Consider the following 16,190-nt stretch of genomic DNA (forward strand, 5'->3'; position numbering starts at 1 on the left):
ATGCATAGGGGGTTCAATAGTATTGAGCAACGCGCCCCCGGTTCGGGGTTCGTGCTTCCGTTCAACGACTCTCACGAACACACACACATACATTATATTGTAAGACAGTTTAAATCCTTATTATGTTACGCAATTAACAACTCCAACAGTAAAATATCACTTAATTTGATGAAAGATGCTGATTTCTCACTTGCTTATGCGTGTACGGTTACGTAATGTTATGTTTATTTGCCTATTAACCCTTCACCGTCAACCTTCCTCCACGGCTCGAACGGGGCGGCCTCTCTGTCTCTTGGGCCGTACCGGAAATACGTTCTTTAGCTTCATTTCATTCCGGTTACATTGCAATAAATCAGGCGCAGAAGCTTGAAGCTGCCCTTCGCCAAACAAAAAGAAACGCCTGAATGCAGGCAATCCGCATCACACAAATCGAGTTTGGGGCTTCCGGTTACATTTGTTGTTATGTCAAACGAAAGGGAAAACCCGCTTCAAACGGAAGATTGCTTGGAACGTAACAGCAGCAGCACGTTGCTTATCTTATTATCATTTTATCAATTCATTAGCCGTGTCCGATTCGATTTTGTGTCAATCGCTGCGTTTGTGCTGTCCCCAACATCTGGCACCGTGGCCCGTGTATTTTGGTATCCAACCCACCGTTCGAGCCCTCCGTATCGGTCGCGTGGCGTTCTAGCTAGCTCTATCTAAATTCCGTCAATTTCATTGCCTTAAAATTGCCATATTCAACTAAAACGGGCATTCCACTATGTATCATATACATGTTTGTGAGTTTACTTACGAGCGAGTTAATGTGTTTATTACGGGTTATCCTTATGATTCAGTGGTGAACGAGCGAGAGAATGACGGTCGGAATGACAATTACGTGTGCAACTAGTTATGGCCTCGTTTTTAGGGGTGCGAACTGTGTACAGTGCCACACTGAGCCCTGGAGGGCCCAGCGAATCATCACCAGAACCAGGTTTAATTACACTACAATACACGCACGGACTCGGTCTGATTGCCATTCCTAGATCAGGTAGTTTCTGCTGAAATCATTGTGCACAAGGGGACACACTCGGCTCGGTCCGCCTGCACTAGTCCTCCGGAAGATTGCATCGATAAGTTTTAAAACTATACCTAATGATTCAAAACTCTCTCCCCCCCCCGTATACGGCAGAACTATGCAAGAAAAGAAAATTGTTTCAAAAACCGTATCCTAATAACAAGATACACAATAAACCATTGTTAGGATTGTCCGATTAGCTGCCCGTCGGTGTACCGTTTCGTGGTACACGGATTGTGCACTGATGGCATTCGAAACGCAAACTGGTACGGATATGTTGTCCATTGAAGAGTTACGGAACGATGATCAACAAAGGTACTTTCGTTGGAAGAATAATGGCAAGATTGCTTCGGATACGGTGCTCGGATATGACCGGCTGCTGGCGGTTGTGCGATGGCATATGTACACTGGCCCGAGCAGATCGAATACTTTAATCGTCCCAGGTCGGATAGCTGGGTGTCTCGTTGTAGAACATCCCGAACCCATCCTTTTTCGCTTCGGGCGGCGCCGACGGTGCTGCCGCCGGCGGTTGGAATATGTTGGTCGAACGGGGAGCCGTCGGACGATCGTAAACGGTCCGATCACCCCAGGCCTCGCTGGGGTTCCAACTGTAGGCATTGTTGGTGGCGGAACTATTGGTCTGTTGTGCGGGGTTGGCCCACTGATACTCGCCCTCGTCGTTGGTGGCCATGCGATTCTCGTACCCGTGCCGATCCCAGACGGCCGTCGGTGGGTCCGCACGCTTCTGGTGGTGGTTGTTGTTGTTGTTGGCCTGTGGGGCTGAAGGAACTTTCAGTTTAAGATTCGGCGCCGCCATGGTGCCATTGTTGTCGACGGTCAGCTCAAACTCCTCGCTTGGGTTTTCCAGCGAGCTGTGCGTGATGCCGTAGTAGAAGTACATGATCAGTCCCAGCGTCATCCAGACGGTGAACCGGACCAGCGTCAGGATGCTGAGCTTGAAGATTAGGTAGATGTTCACCGTGATGGCGATGGTTGGGATGAACGGAAGCCCCGGGGTAAGGAACGAAAGTGCGTATCTGGATTGAACAAATGATTGGTAAACAAGTGGTTCCACGGCGACATGGCGAGAATTCGGTTTACCGGTTCTGGGGCTGCCGTGAGATCGTTACAAGTATTCCGAAGATACCCAGCACCAGCGCGGTATACACGAGTGAATAGAACGCTCCCGACAGCCCGATGGCCATGAAGAGATCGAGCAGGAATATGCACACGTACATCAGCCCCACCAGCTTCGTGACGTACATTCCTGGAAGGACGGAACACCGAAAACAATCTCAATGTACGGGCGATTTGTACCAGGCAGCTCCTCCCATACCGCTTTCGTGAGTGGCTGGTCCCGGTTTCACCCAGGGGAAAAAGCCCGGGCATAGGTACGAGTACTGTTGCAGTTTCCGGCCCAGGAAGTCGCATCCCCACAGCGAGAACGGATTGGAGCTAGGCTGAGGCCCACCGTGCACTGCGCCTGAGAAAAGGGAAAAAGCAACCACCCCTGGCATGTAGCTTGTTGGCCATAGAGTGCAGCGCGAGTGGCGCTCCCTACCGTAGAACTTGTTCTCGGTACGGTCCGACACCAGGAACTGATCGTCGCGCCCCATGAACTCTTCCGGACTCTCGTCACCGTAGCTGTCGTCGGAGTCGGGCGATGGGCGTCGTGTGATTTTTTTCACCAACACATTGCCCTTCACCCGCTGCTGCGTGGTCGGATCGGGAGTGCTCGGGGGTTGCGGTGTGCGCAGCTGCGCCGGAAGTAGATCGACCAGCGAGGTACTGTGGGGCTGGTAGCGCAGGATTAGGACGCAGGTCGAGACGAGCGTGTAGGCCAGCAGCGTCCCAATGGACATCATTTCCACCAGCACCTCCAGCCGGACGGTGAGGGCCACGATGGATGCCGCAACACCACTGCCGATCGTCGCTATACCAGGCACACCGGTTCGCGCCCATACCTGGGACAGGTGGCGAAAGACCAGCCCATCCTGGGCCATGGCGTAGATGACGCGTGGCATCGGGAACATGGAACCGAACATTGCAACACTGAGCCCGGCCGTAGCACCGATCGCCACCAGGGCACGGCACTTGGGCGCTCCGACGTAGGTCCACATCTGCACCAGCGCCGATCCGGTGTCGATGTGATCGTAAGGAACTGCCAACCGGCGAGAGAATGCGTTAGCGTTAGTAATGCGAGATGGAGACGCCTCCGGGATGGCCACCTACCAGCGAGCGTTAGGATAAGGCTACTGGTGACGTACACCACCAGGACGATAAGTAGCGAGCCAACGATTGCCTTCGGTATGCTTTTCTGTGGGTTGTGCGCCTCCTCGCCAGTGGTTGCTATGATGTCGAAGCCGATGAAGGCGTAAAAGCACGTGGCCGCTCCAGTGAAGACCTGCGCGAGTTTAAATGTCAAAAGTTTGGGGAAAGATAAAGGAGCCACCATTTAGCCAACCTACCCCGCTCCAGCCGAACGGTAAGAAGCCCTCGTGCTCGGTCCAGGTGTTGGTGTCGACGTAGAACAAGCCTGCGGTCAGTATAAATACCCACGACGCCAGGTTCACGGTGTTGAGGACGTTGTTGAACAGCACCGATTTGCTGGCCCCGAGCGCCATGATGCACGTCATCACGAGTGTGATGCCGGCCGCGATAAAATCCGGTGGCCGCCCTTTAGCATTTGTGGGAGACGAGAAATTACCATATTAACTGTCAAACTAATGCGACCGAAACTCGGTAGCATGAAAATCGAACGCATCGAAGGCGGCGGCGTCGTCGTACGTACCGAATATGGTCCCCACGGAGGCTGCTATGCTTCGCCCGATGAAGCCACCCGACAGCGAGTCGAAACTGGCGCTCAGGGCACAGGCACACGCGCTCGTCCCTTTTGGGCACCCGCGAATAGAACGGGACGGCGCACGGCAAAGAGAATAAAGGTATGCATAAATCGAATTAATTCCGTTGCCAAATTGCATTCCGTGACAGGGGCGATAAGTGGTAAGAGCAACATTTTAATTGAGATTTCGGGATGCCAGATGCCATTAAAACCTGTCACGCGTTTAGAGCCCAGACCAGCTCGGGACGCGCCCCGCTGATGATGCTCCACATCGGACTGGGTCCGGTGAGTTTGCAAAGCGTGACGTAATTTTCGTGAGGCCAAAAATTAGCTTACCGGAACGGTCTGTTTTTTTTTCGCTAGGTGGCCTACGGTCTCGGTGGCGTGGGCCGCCACCGTACAGTAATTAGTCAGCGCCATGAGGTTGCAATGGCCGTGCGTGCGTGTAGGTGCAGCGATTTATACTTTATACTCGGTCACGTTCCGGCCCTGACATGACGCCTGATGGCGGCTGGTAGGGACAGGGCAAAAGCCGAGGTCGGGGGCCTGGTTCTTCAGATTTCAGCTATTTTTATCCCCCGGGGGCGAGGGATACAGTGATGCCGGGGGCGAGCCGAAGGGGCAATTTTGCGGCAGGATGCACTGTTATGGGCACTTGACGCGGGCTGTTGAGCAAACAAGTTCAGCATTCGTCGCGTGATAAGACTTCCTCGGTGCTGCTGCAGGCAGGCTCTCTACCGACCGTGGCCGGCCATTGTGAGACCGTCCGTCCGTCCGTCAACGGGGACGGTCTGGGACTGGGCTTCCGAAGGACTTCCTAGGGGCAGTCGGGACGGGCCCATCTGTTGCAGCCAGCGCGATGGTGTCTTTTATCCCATCATTTTATCACACCCCAACGCCGTCATGGTCGTCGTCGGCGCCATGTCGGGCGAGACGAGCTGGTTGAGTAAATATTTTATCTTCCCCCGGGGGGGCCCGGATGCAGTAATCTTTTGTTCGATTCTTTATTGGAACCGGAAGAGTCCGCTGGGAGAGACGTGTCGGTGGGGCTGAAGTCTTGCTGAAGTTTAATGACGGCTACCACACGAGAGACGACGTGCACACAAGCCCTAAAGTCAGTTGACACGGCCCTTTGCCAGAGTTGATTATGAAATCGTGAAGTGTGACATTAAATATTCACACCATCCCGTCGCCGTCGGTTTCAAGGCAACAAGCGGCGATCTACGATCTGCGTCGTAATGCGATTGCCTTCTTTTCGGAACCCTGCCGGCGGCGGGCGGCAAGATAAAGGGCCTATTACACTTACCAATTAGATATTCTAATATCATATTCCATCCTATAACGAACGCTACGAACTCTCCGACCGACACATAAGAATACATGTACGCCGACCCGGACGTGTGTGGCACTCGCACTCCGAACTCCGCGTAGCAGGCGCCTGTGGGACGAAACCGAAAAAGTGGCCGAATAAAGCGGTGGTTGGGTCGAGGCCGAGAACACGAGACTTGCCTGAAAATATGCTAGCTACGGCTGCTATGAAAAAACTAAGCACTACACCCGGGCCGGCAATGTTGCGGGCCACCATGCCGGCCACCAGATACATCCCCGTTCCGCAGCAGGAGCCCACTCCCAGCGAGGTGAGGTCGAGCGTGGTGAGACATTTCTGGAAGCAGAGCACAAAACACGGACGAACCGGTTCAAACCATCTTCGCCAGACCCGCTCGCCGTCTACTGCTACTGCCGCCGCTGTCAAGTTCGAACCGCTTACCGTGAGCTTGGGCTTTGTACTGGTGGGATCCTCTTCCTGGAGCTTCCGCAGGTCTTTCGTGCGGATGAGCTTCGAGAACAGCGCCAGTCCGGTGCCTCCGCCGGGCACGGGAATGGAAAACTTCATCCTGGCCCCGGCCGATGCTGTGTGCGTTCCGGCTGCTAATATTTACAGACTTGGCTGGCTGGCTGGCTGGCGATAAGTAGTTTCTGTTTTAAGAACTCCGGTTCGAGGCTACGCTGGCCACGGAAGTGTTACCGATGGGTAATGCAATTTATTGCTCTCTCATTGCTCTGTCACTGACATGCTACTCGAGGCACTGCGAAAGAAAGGAAATTAGAGCGGAAAAACGAGCTTATTTGGTGAACGTTAATTTGATTGGGATCAGAATCGAGAGTCACATGTCACACTCCGTCCGTAGCATGATAAAATTGAGTGCGATGTAGTGAAGAATGTGCCAGACCAGCAGACATTCGGGTCCAGCGGTTCCAGAACGATCATTCGCCACTCTTGTGCCACCAACCCGTCGCTTTGTGGCCGACTGGGCGTCTCGAGATAATTGAACTTCTCTGTCGACATCATCGTTCCGGAGCGCCATTTCCGAAAGCGCGGTCTGCTGACGGGCGCGCGCGATGAGTGCAAATTGCTTTCGCAATGTCTTTGCATTATTCCACCAGACATCAGCATATCATCATCGTCATCATCGGCAGCACATATTGCCATTCAACGGCGCGGGCGAACCCTACTTGTTGAGCACATTTTCAGATAATCGATTGAATTAGCCCGAAACGTGCCGGTCGTAGGATCGGGCTTCTGTCTCAAGTGTTCGACGGCTACTCCGACGAGACCACTTGGCACGCAGCTTCCGGCGCGAACGCGAATTCGATCTTCTTCTGTGCGGAGTTCATTAAAATTCCGAAGCTAGCCAAGTGTAACCATTCCGCTGTAAGAGAATCGAAAATGGTGCAAATTGGAAGCATCGGAATAAAACACACCAGATCTCGGTGGCGGCGAGTGTCACCAATCGGCGAAAATTTAAATTCAAGTGGAGCCAAATTTTTAACTACAAGTCGAATCCGCTAAACATTAAATGGAGTTTCAGTTTGCTTGAATCAAAACATAGCCCCAAAAAACGGGAACCAATCACAGTTCGATGGGCTCGAAACGAACGACGGTTCCCGAAGCGCCGGAGGGAAGTTTCCCTGTTCGCGGGATAGCTAATTTATTTCACGACTTGACGCAAACTTTATAGCAGGTCACAAGGGAACCCGAATGCGAATTCCCGTGCGACTTTAAGTTGAAGGCGCGCGCGAATGGTAGAAAGTTCTGGACTGCCAAACACATCACGCCTGCCAAATCACGATGCTATCGGCATTAGCATATATTGCCATAAAGTTCCCAGAGAGTCTCAAAACTTTGTCCCGCCGCCGCATGACGTGCGTATGGACGCTTAATCATGCTCTGGCTGACGACAAAATGGCCCCAAACCGGGTTCCATGCGGCGCTCTACCGTTGGGGTGAAGCTTTTAATTTTGCGTCACAGGAAACCGTGGCTAGGGATGAACGGTCATCACCGCCGCCGACCGGGTGGCCCTAATCTGCATCCCTGCGGGGCGAAGGTGGGTCTGAAATTGGATCGACCCGTCGCCTCCAACTGAGAAGCCCCCACAAACACATTTTGTCATCGTCAACTTTTGCGGGTTCCACGCGGGGATATTATCGTTATTTTCGGCTAACCAACCCGGCAAAAGCAAGGTCATGTATATATTGCGACAATCGGGGCCCATTGTTGGCTTTTGTCGCGTTTTAAGAGGGTTACTATTTGGTTAGGCGGGGTAGCATGTTTAATTAAAAACGGTCGCCAGAATCGGACCACCGTAGGCCGTAGGCCACCGGACACTAAAGGCTAAAGGTTCCTTTCGCGCGCGCACGGAAGATACGCGAGTTGTCCTGTTGCGAGGCATTCGCTACGACACCAGCGACGGAAATCAGATTCTTTGCAAGGCTTTTGCAATAATTTGCTCAGTCGAAATATTTTAAAACGGTTCCAAAAGACACGGAATTTAATCGATTTCAAACGCCAAACAAACAAGGCTCGAAACAAACGCAAACGGAGGACGGCATTTTGCGTCAGCGCCAGCGACATTTTGAGATGATCGCACGGTAAATGTTTTGAGTAGATTACTTTCCATTTACACGTTCATTACGAACAGCGAGCATCGGGACCGCAGCAACACCACACTACAGCCATTTATGCGACCACCGGCGTAATGCAGTCAGGAATGGAATGCGGTCACGAGGCCAATTGCATTTGGAATAAAATAATAGCGAACACCGGAGCGTAAGGCGCCCGGACGGCCAGCGAAGGGCGAATAATTTAATGGCAATTTGAAAAATAATTCCATTTCGAGCAAACATCTATCGCGCTGTCGAGAGGCCGTTGATACCGCGTCAGTGGGTGCAAATTTGTCCCTCGGCTTCTGTAAAGGAAGCTTAAGAAAATATGTTTCATTAACCCGAAACTATGAAACCTGTCTACCTGTCCATTTTGCGCCTATCACACAGAATGGCGCTGGATGGATTATGCCATACGGCGGCATCACGGAACACTTTCCGGGGACCACTCCTGAACGCTGGGAAATGTTGTTAAAAATTTAAAACATCAGCACGACGGGACACGACACGGCTATTTGAAAAACAAGTCACGTTTAGTTCCATGCATATTTCATAATGATTGAGTGCAGCCATTATTTACGTAGGAAAATAGAGGTATTAATTATGACCTGCGCACCTTTGCTTGGGCGTCCTGAATCCGCCGACGACACATCACACGGCTCCTAGTTCGCCGCTTGGCGCAGGAACGTCCTACGGCGGTAAACTAATTTGATGCTTTAGGTGTCTCCTAGTGAACCTTTGAAAGAACCCCGTTTTCCGCGCGTATGTGCTAATCAAAGTTACGTGATCTTCCTTTCGGGGACAGGCTACTCTTTGTCTGAAACGCAAAGCACTCTGCACCTGAATACCAAACACCCGGCCTGAGATTGGTCTGGTCGACACGAATCGAATTTGTTTCGCTCGTTTCGCGAAACAAGATACAGTCCTCAAATCGGTTGATGGAGATTTTACGATCGTACACGTAGTGCGCTCGGTGGACAAGCTCATACGGGGTCCCTCCCCGTTCAAAACAAGGCAAAATGGTGGAAACTCATTTCCACATGACATGTTCCGTCAGCAATCGGTAGAAGTGAACGTGGAGAACAAATGGACAATGACTATGTTCCCGTTTTCTTCATGCTTGCATGTGCACGGGATTGCAGCATCACCACACCCGGCGGTGCACTTCTTGTTCAGTATGCAGAACCGGACCGGACGGAGTGTAGCGATAAAACGAAAAACGAGGAGCAAAAGTATCACCTGCCAGCCGACCCCAGCTCCGGTACAGTAGCTCCGTACGTTTCCTGTATTTGTATGTGAAAAATAAATGTTCCCGGTGGAAAAACTTTATGGCTAGCGTTGGCGATGGTCTATAGGTCTCCGGGGACCTGGCCCACATTCGCGGGAGGAACGTGAAGAAAATGGACAGTAAATGGGGCGAATGGACAGTAAATGATACTACATGTGGGCTTTGCAACAAAATCCTTCATCATTTGGCTGCATTCCAACGTCTGGAACTGGCTAACTGAACGTTTAGTTTTGGACATTTTAAAATGTGCCCTTCCAAAAATTCCCTTCTTCGATTGACGTTTACGAGAAACGGTTAAAACCGATTCACAAACCCGCCAATCGGTGCAAAACCCTTTTCTACGGAGAGAAACGTTAACAATGTCGGAATTGTCGGAGATTGTTCTCGGAGAAACGCCACTGAAAATACTATAAAACTTACGCAGATACCAATTTTCCGTTTACCGGTTAAAAGCATGGTGGATGATCCACAACATTCAAACTCATTCAAAATGCAGAAGATTGAAAAGTGCTACCCAGATTTTCTGTGGCACAATTCGTTCCTAACAACCATTACGCTAATAGAAGCCAGTCTCTGTACCAACGAACGCACAATTTGTACGGGAGCTAACGCATCCTAATGAGAGCATTCCTCACATGCTCTTACTGTGCTCGAAAGGCAAAATCATGTAACTATTAATATTCATTTTCAGGACATCAGATCGACAATCTGTTCCGTTGGCCCAGTGCCAGCCGATAATGTGAGTCCCGGGGCAACGCAAGGAACGGCTTGGTTTAATGGTAACGGTTGAACATGCTGCAAATGAAATGTCGTCGTAATGTCCATTTCTAATGACCATGTTCGTCGGCAGCCGGTTCGAGGCGTGTTGTTTTCCTGTGCTTTTTGCGATCATCCGATCCTGGCGTTTCCATTTGGTCGATCAATTTCCACTTGACCCGTGCGCCGGATATGGCGAATGAAGTATTACACAGTGCCTTCTTGCTTCGACAGGATTATTAAAACCCCGGCTGGCGTTGGGGAACAGGATGCACACAGCACCGGACGAGGATGACAGGTCCTTTTCCGTTGTTACGGGGGGATTTCAGCGTAAGCCAACAACCGGCCACAGGCACTCGCTTGTTAGCACGGGAACCGAGTTCGTTAAAGAGAACGATTCAAAAATCCCTCGAACAGCTCGGTCGACTCGGTTTTGTGTGGTAATAATGGGAAGATTGATTGCTAATTACGGCACTCCTTCCGTGGGGCGACCACTCAATCACACAATACTCCGCACAAAGCCGAACGGTCCTTGGCCGCGGTCCGGACGTAGGAGCAAGCGATCTAAAGGACCAACAGGGATGATAGTGATAGCGAACCGACTACTTATTTAAACGACCAGACTCGAGAGCCTTTTCGACACTCACAGGCCACAGGCAGCTGCAAAAGGACTTTGTATGTCCGTGTTTTGAACAGTCTTAATCTTTTCTGCTCGAAAAACAGAGAAATTCGAAAAATCACACAAAAGGCACGCCACTTTGCCTCAATTCGACGCATGCGATGGCATCCGTTTGGCTGATTGGTACGATAATTGGTGGTACGAACGTGGGAACGACCGCTGCCAACATTAGACTCATCCCGCAGCGAATTGGGCGGTGATTGCGTCGGTGAAACTTTATCGGAATTCGGCTGACGGTACAGATCGATTTCCAAATGAATCCCCACAGCTTTTCCATACATTCACGTACGCATTCCTAAAATCCGATCTGCCGGTGGCCACGTTGGCTTACAACGGTTTGCTGTCGGAAGATAACGTCGAACGACACAAACTTATCGTACCACAAAGTCAGGCGAGTGGGGTTTTAACGGAACGGATATCGTGTTATTTCAAGCACTTTCAATCATTCTCCGACAAAAATAATATGAATAAAACCTCGCGATCCACAATCGCCTAAGGTAGCAATCGCCTGTTTTGGAAAGGGACAGGATTATCATCGTGCTGTGAAAACACGGCTCTAACAGCTTGTCGATCTGTGGGGGTTCGTGAGTTGATCTGTTTGTGCACTGGATGAAATAAACAACTTGAACAAAAATGGACATCCTATCGTCAGAGTCTAAAAGACCATCGCATCATTGCTGCCCGGCGCCTCTGGTAAGCAGTTCCGTCAACCCACGCGGCCTGGTTGATTTACGGCGATGCGTCGCGTCTCGTAAAAAAGTGATGTTTCCAGCATTTCCATACCATAATTTGTTTTATAACAAGCTGCAGCAAGCATTTTCGGTTTATCTTGCCTCCACGTCATTTGTTATTATCTTTCGAGGCGAAAAAAGTAAAACTTCTCTCTTGTTTGACACCAAACTTGTGCCTTATTGTGGACTCGTTCAGAGATTTAAAATTAAATTTTAACTATCCAATGGAACCAAATAACGAAATCAGAGGCAAAGACTCAAATGGACACGTGATTTTACAAAAATGCAATTTAAAAGGGCAGAGCTTTAACTGAATCAATCAATAACTGTTGTCATGATAAAAAATGGTGTACATCAATAAACAAATTGTTTACAGCAATTCAAAGCAAACGGTAACCGCTTTTCTTCCTGGTCCGTCCGGCTCCTGGGCGATTAAACTGAAATTTACACATCGACGAGCGAAGGGCGAGAGCGAGCAGGTTATTTATTCATAGGTTCAACACTTATTTGATTGATTTCTTCTAACACCCAACCGTGCCATTGTCCGCCCCCGGCAGGACGCTTGGTCGGGCCTATGTCCATGGATCCTGCAGCTTTACAGACAAAAAAATTCCTTCATTCCGTTCAATTTCCATCCCCCCTGTGCCTGGTGTAATACATATTTTAGTCCATCGGCATAATGTTGGCACAGGCTGGCCAGCAGCTGATGGCCGACAATATTCAATCATTTGTGGTTCATCCACATACACTCACTCACAGAGACACCCGGCATGGGGCCCTTTATTGCATTATGACGTTCAGCCATCGGCAGGAAGTCCTGCCGAGAGAGGGAGCGAAACCGATCGAAACGTATTGATAGGTGGCGATACTTTGGGGATATCGGCGGAAACAACGCTCAATCCCGTAGGCGTGCGCCTCCGACTGCCATTACACGCAAACTGGTTGCGGTTTTTTGGGCATAATGTCGATAATGTCAATTTAATTAACGCTCGTTTGGCAGCCCCTCGCGATCGATTTTGGCCCGCCCGACCTCGTGTTACGCACTCGAGGTAGTCCTCCGGAAGCCGACCGACGGACATAAATTGGGAGAGCTCGCTCGAGATGATAATGATGGGGGGATTAGTTTGGTGCCTCGATTCATTAAAATAGGCCGTTATCGCGTGCCAGATTCGCTGAGATTCATGTGTGTCCATGAAATCAAAGTACGACGATTCACGAAAAGCGCAACAACTCCATTGCACGCAACAGGTCCTCTTCCAGACGGCAGTTGCCATGGCAACATACCATGATCACTCTTACTGTATTCAACTCGTCAACGTAATGGCAGGCAGACGAGTTTGGCCACAGAAATTGAAATGTCCGTCACAAAATATTAGTTTACGAACACGAACGTACCGAAATCGTCATTAATTCACGGGCTCGTAAATAAAAACACATGCCAACATTCGATTACAGCAAAAGGTCGAAATAAAACCGGCCGCCCAACGACGGTCACCGTCGGTTTAACCTTTGTGCGTAAAATGGCAAAGGACTCGAGAATCGGTGTTTTCCCGCTCTCCGTTTTTGGATTCGACCGACCTCGTCCGGGGTCCGTGCCACGCAATTTGGCTATCCTGTGGCTGTGAGGTGGCGGCACGCGTAAAGCACAGAACGAAGCCGCAGGGATTTTGGGCAGGTGAAGATTGCTTTTTTCATTTTGCGTTGCGCTCTCCTTGATGACGAATGGACGCGCGTTTGTGAATAATGTGACAACTTTCACCTTTGCGGCCGTCGAGAGATTAATGTTCCAGCCAGCCAGCCAGCCACCGAATGTTGTGTGGACACGTTTTCAATTCATTTCAATCGCACCGTTGAAGTGCGAGTCTTGAAGCAAAAGAGGTTTCAGTGTTTGGTTTGTTTTCGGAAGAGTTACTCTTTCTATTTGCGCTCCGGCTCAAAACGGTAAATGGCGGGCCTTGCCTTGAGTGGCACTGGAGTTCTCGTGTGTCGAAAAAAAAAATTCGATCCCGAGCATGATCCGGCTCGGTTTTATCCGTGAAAAGCCAAACCATGTAAGCAAGATGAAAATGTGCCGTTTTTTTTGCTCACTTTTTGGCCATGCCCAAAAGTGTACCCAAAAGGGCCTGGCGCCAGGCTTGAAAGATGGCAGCAACAGAGACGATGGCAAACATCACTCATTTCGGAACATCACTTATCTTCAGCCAGATTCAACAAAGCCAACCGGGGCGGCGGATATCGCCCACGGAGTGACGGATTCCGGATTCACAGCGCAAAACGAACGGGATGTAACTAAGTGGCTCGAGGACTCGGGCGCCACCAACTTACAGCAACTGCACACTGCCACGGTTTTGGCATCGATCTTTGATATCCGGTTCCGGGGCCCAGCCACTTGTGGGCGAGTATTTTTAGAGCGTCGCTTCCGTTCAGCTGAATCTGAATGCCTGGGGCCGCAACGCAACGGGTGGCATGTGTTATTTTAACTAAAGTGCCACTTGTATGAAAAATATAGAAAGCACGTCGTCGTCGTCATCGCAGTTGGCGAACCATTTTGGGTGGCTCGCTTTTAATGGATCGTCTTTATATTTTGTTAAATCTAAAATTGTTCACCAATGCCTACTATGATGTATTACTTTACTGTTACTTGTTTGCTACTCAATTTGATTCTCCACACTTAAACCCGGTAAATAATTTATGGAGAGGAAATGGGATCCCAGATTTGTCTCGATTATGCACCTACGGCTCGCCAACATCAATAAGAGCAGAGCGGGGCCATATGCTAAAGGTCCTCTACCTGCGCTTCGCACTCGCTTGCCGAAATTGTTAATGTATTGTGTTTTCCGTTGCCAAGATTTATCGGCCTGCGAACGACCGAAAGCAGGACAGAAGAAGCACCGGATCTTCCTGCCTGAGAAAAGCTGATTATTGATGGGAATCTGCACCCTTGAACCCTTGAAGCTTAATCTCCTTAATAGTAACACTCGGTAACGCTCTGTGATTTAAGCGCCTACTTTTCTGTTCTCTAATAGTAGCAGTCTCATAGCATATTTTTAGTAAGCAAACGAGCAACGAGTAACGGGCAACGGGAAGAAGTAAACTAAGTAGTCTTGGGTGCCGCATAGACAAACAACGAACGGTAGATTATTGTTCAAGGCTGCCTAGACTGGAGAGCCATCACGGTGGTCACGAAAGATGTGCCCCATCTGGAAGGTTCGGCGTTTGTTTTACTGCCTGCGGGTAGATTCGCTCAATAGGTGAACGTGAACATAATAGGAACGATGGGGCTGGACCATGCTGGAACCAGGTCGTCTTCTTCGCACCACACCAGAGCGCCACCGGAAGCACCACCAGGAAAGTTTCTTTTCTCTTGCGAATGAGAAAATAAACTCCAGTTTTATGAGGCTTTTAATTTTTCACCTCAATGCACACGAACAGAGCATTTATTTTCTACGCGATGCTCGCATTCTTGCCTTGCCTTGTGGCCAACCTGTGGGAGCTCGTGTCCCGATCGTATGAAACGGTTTTCAACTCACCGGCGAGCCGTGCTGCTGCGGTTCTTGGCCATTTAGGCCACAAATATTACGAGAATCGCTGCTTCCACTGCTTTGCATGGAACCACGGGAAGATATCTTGTGGTCCACTGGCTTCAAATATATTTTTGAACGATCGCACCAAGGATCTCGGGGATCGTAAAACGAGATTGGATATTTCAATCCCGAAATGCGCCAACTGGAAGCGATACCCGAAACGATATTGAACATTCCGATTCCCAGCTTTTCCGTCGGATTTTCTAAAAGAACAATTCGGCGCTGCGGAAAACGTTCTCGGAACCGTTCTCCGAAAGCCGAGCCAGACGTCTGCAGGACCTTCGCAGGACACGCAGCTCGGTCGTGCGTTAACGATAATTCGACTTTCGAATATCCGTTTGGAGCGCGCGGAGGCGTCATTGTCGCACGCATGTCCTGTGCAAGTTTAGAGTAACCCGCCCACCACCAAGGCGCTCGCTATCGAGTAAATCTATTTTCGAAAAGTATCCCCACCAGCCCCCCCAGACACCACCACCGTAAAGCCGTCGTCTCTCGTCGTCGTCGTCGGCGTCGTTGTCGGTTTTAATAGATTGTTGCCGCTTCATCGTTCTTTTCTACGCCTTGACGGGCCTCGGTCTTGGTGCACGATGGTTCTCGGCGGGTTCGGCAACGGCAAGGACGCTGTACAAGGATATACGCGTTCTAGTCACCGCCCGCGCACGACAACGATGACGTAATCTTTTATGCCAAGGTTGTGGATCCGTCGTGGTCGTCGTCGTCGTCGTCGTTTCGTGGAAGAGTTTAAACTTCCGGTCGGTAATTACGTTAGAGTTGGGTTGGGAAAATTTGGGATTTTCGCCGAGCATCGAATGTCCTTGTTGGGGCAGTCTAATTCAAAGCAGACACCAGAAAGGAACTCGGTTCAGCACGGTTCGGTTCACCACCTTTAACGGTTTATTAAAAGTGCCACAGTTAAAAGTAACGTTGCTTTTGATGGTCTGCCTTTCAGCGGAGATTCTTCTGCTAATTCACTCGGCCGAAGGCCGGCGATTTTCCGACGGCCACCGCGGCCATTTTATGGGCCAAGTTGGAGTATCATAAATGGTTTCAAACTTTGTCTTGCAAAGCAGGGGCAGCTCCACCGACCGTGTCAGTGGTTTGTGTTGTCGTTCGCGGCCCTTGACGCGGGCACGCACATTTGCCATTCGTTTCCAGTCCATCTCGAGACATTCGGGGGTGGGGTCCATTCTTTTCCTATTTCTGGTGGCGGGCTTGGTCCATTGTTCTTTGTCTGCGAGAAAACGTGCCGTTCCTGACGCGGGACGCGGTACTTACACGATTTCGGTTCGGCTCCCGTGAGTGTGCTT

General features: G+C 50.3%; 1 protein-coding gene across 1 annotated transcript; it reads right to left on the reverse strand.

Annotated features, from left to right (window-relative positions):
* Positions 1 to 1,490: 1,490 nt before the first annotated feature.
* LOC131210226 (probable cationic amino acid transporter) lies at positions 1,491 to 10,138 on the reverse strand. Its single transcript, XM_058203438.1, has 11 exons — positions 10,116 to 10,138; positions 5,671 to 5,797; positions 5,412 to 5,565; positions 5,209 to 5,340; positions 3,852 to 3,950; positions 3,529 to 3,737; positions 3,293 to 3,464; positions 2,622 to 3,221; positions 2,397 to 2,543; positions 2,162 to 2,327; positions 1,491 to 2,097 (listed from the first exon to the last, which is right to left on the reverse strand). Exons 2-11 carry the CDS (start codon positions 5,794 to 5,796, stop codon positions 1,491 to 1,493), a joined length of 2,412 nt encoding a protein of 803 aa, XP_058059421.1. The 5' UTR covers position 5,797; positions 10,116 to 10,138.
* Between the last annotated feature and the right edge of the window lie 6,052 nt (positions 10,139 to 16,190).

The sequence above is a fragment of the Anopheles bellator genome, chromosome 2 (genome assembly GCF_943735745.2).
Source record: "Anopheles bellator chromosome 2, idAnoBellAS_SP24_06.2, whole genome shotgun sequence".
Classification (NCBI taxonomy): domain Eukaryota; kingdom Metazoa; phylum Arthropoda; class Insecta; order Diptera; family Culicidae; genus Anopheles; species Anopheles bellator.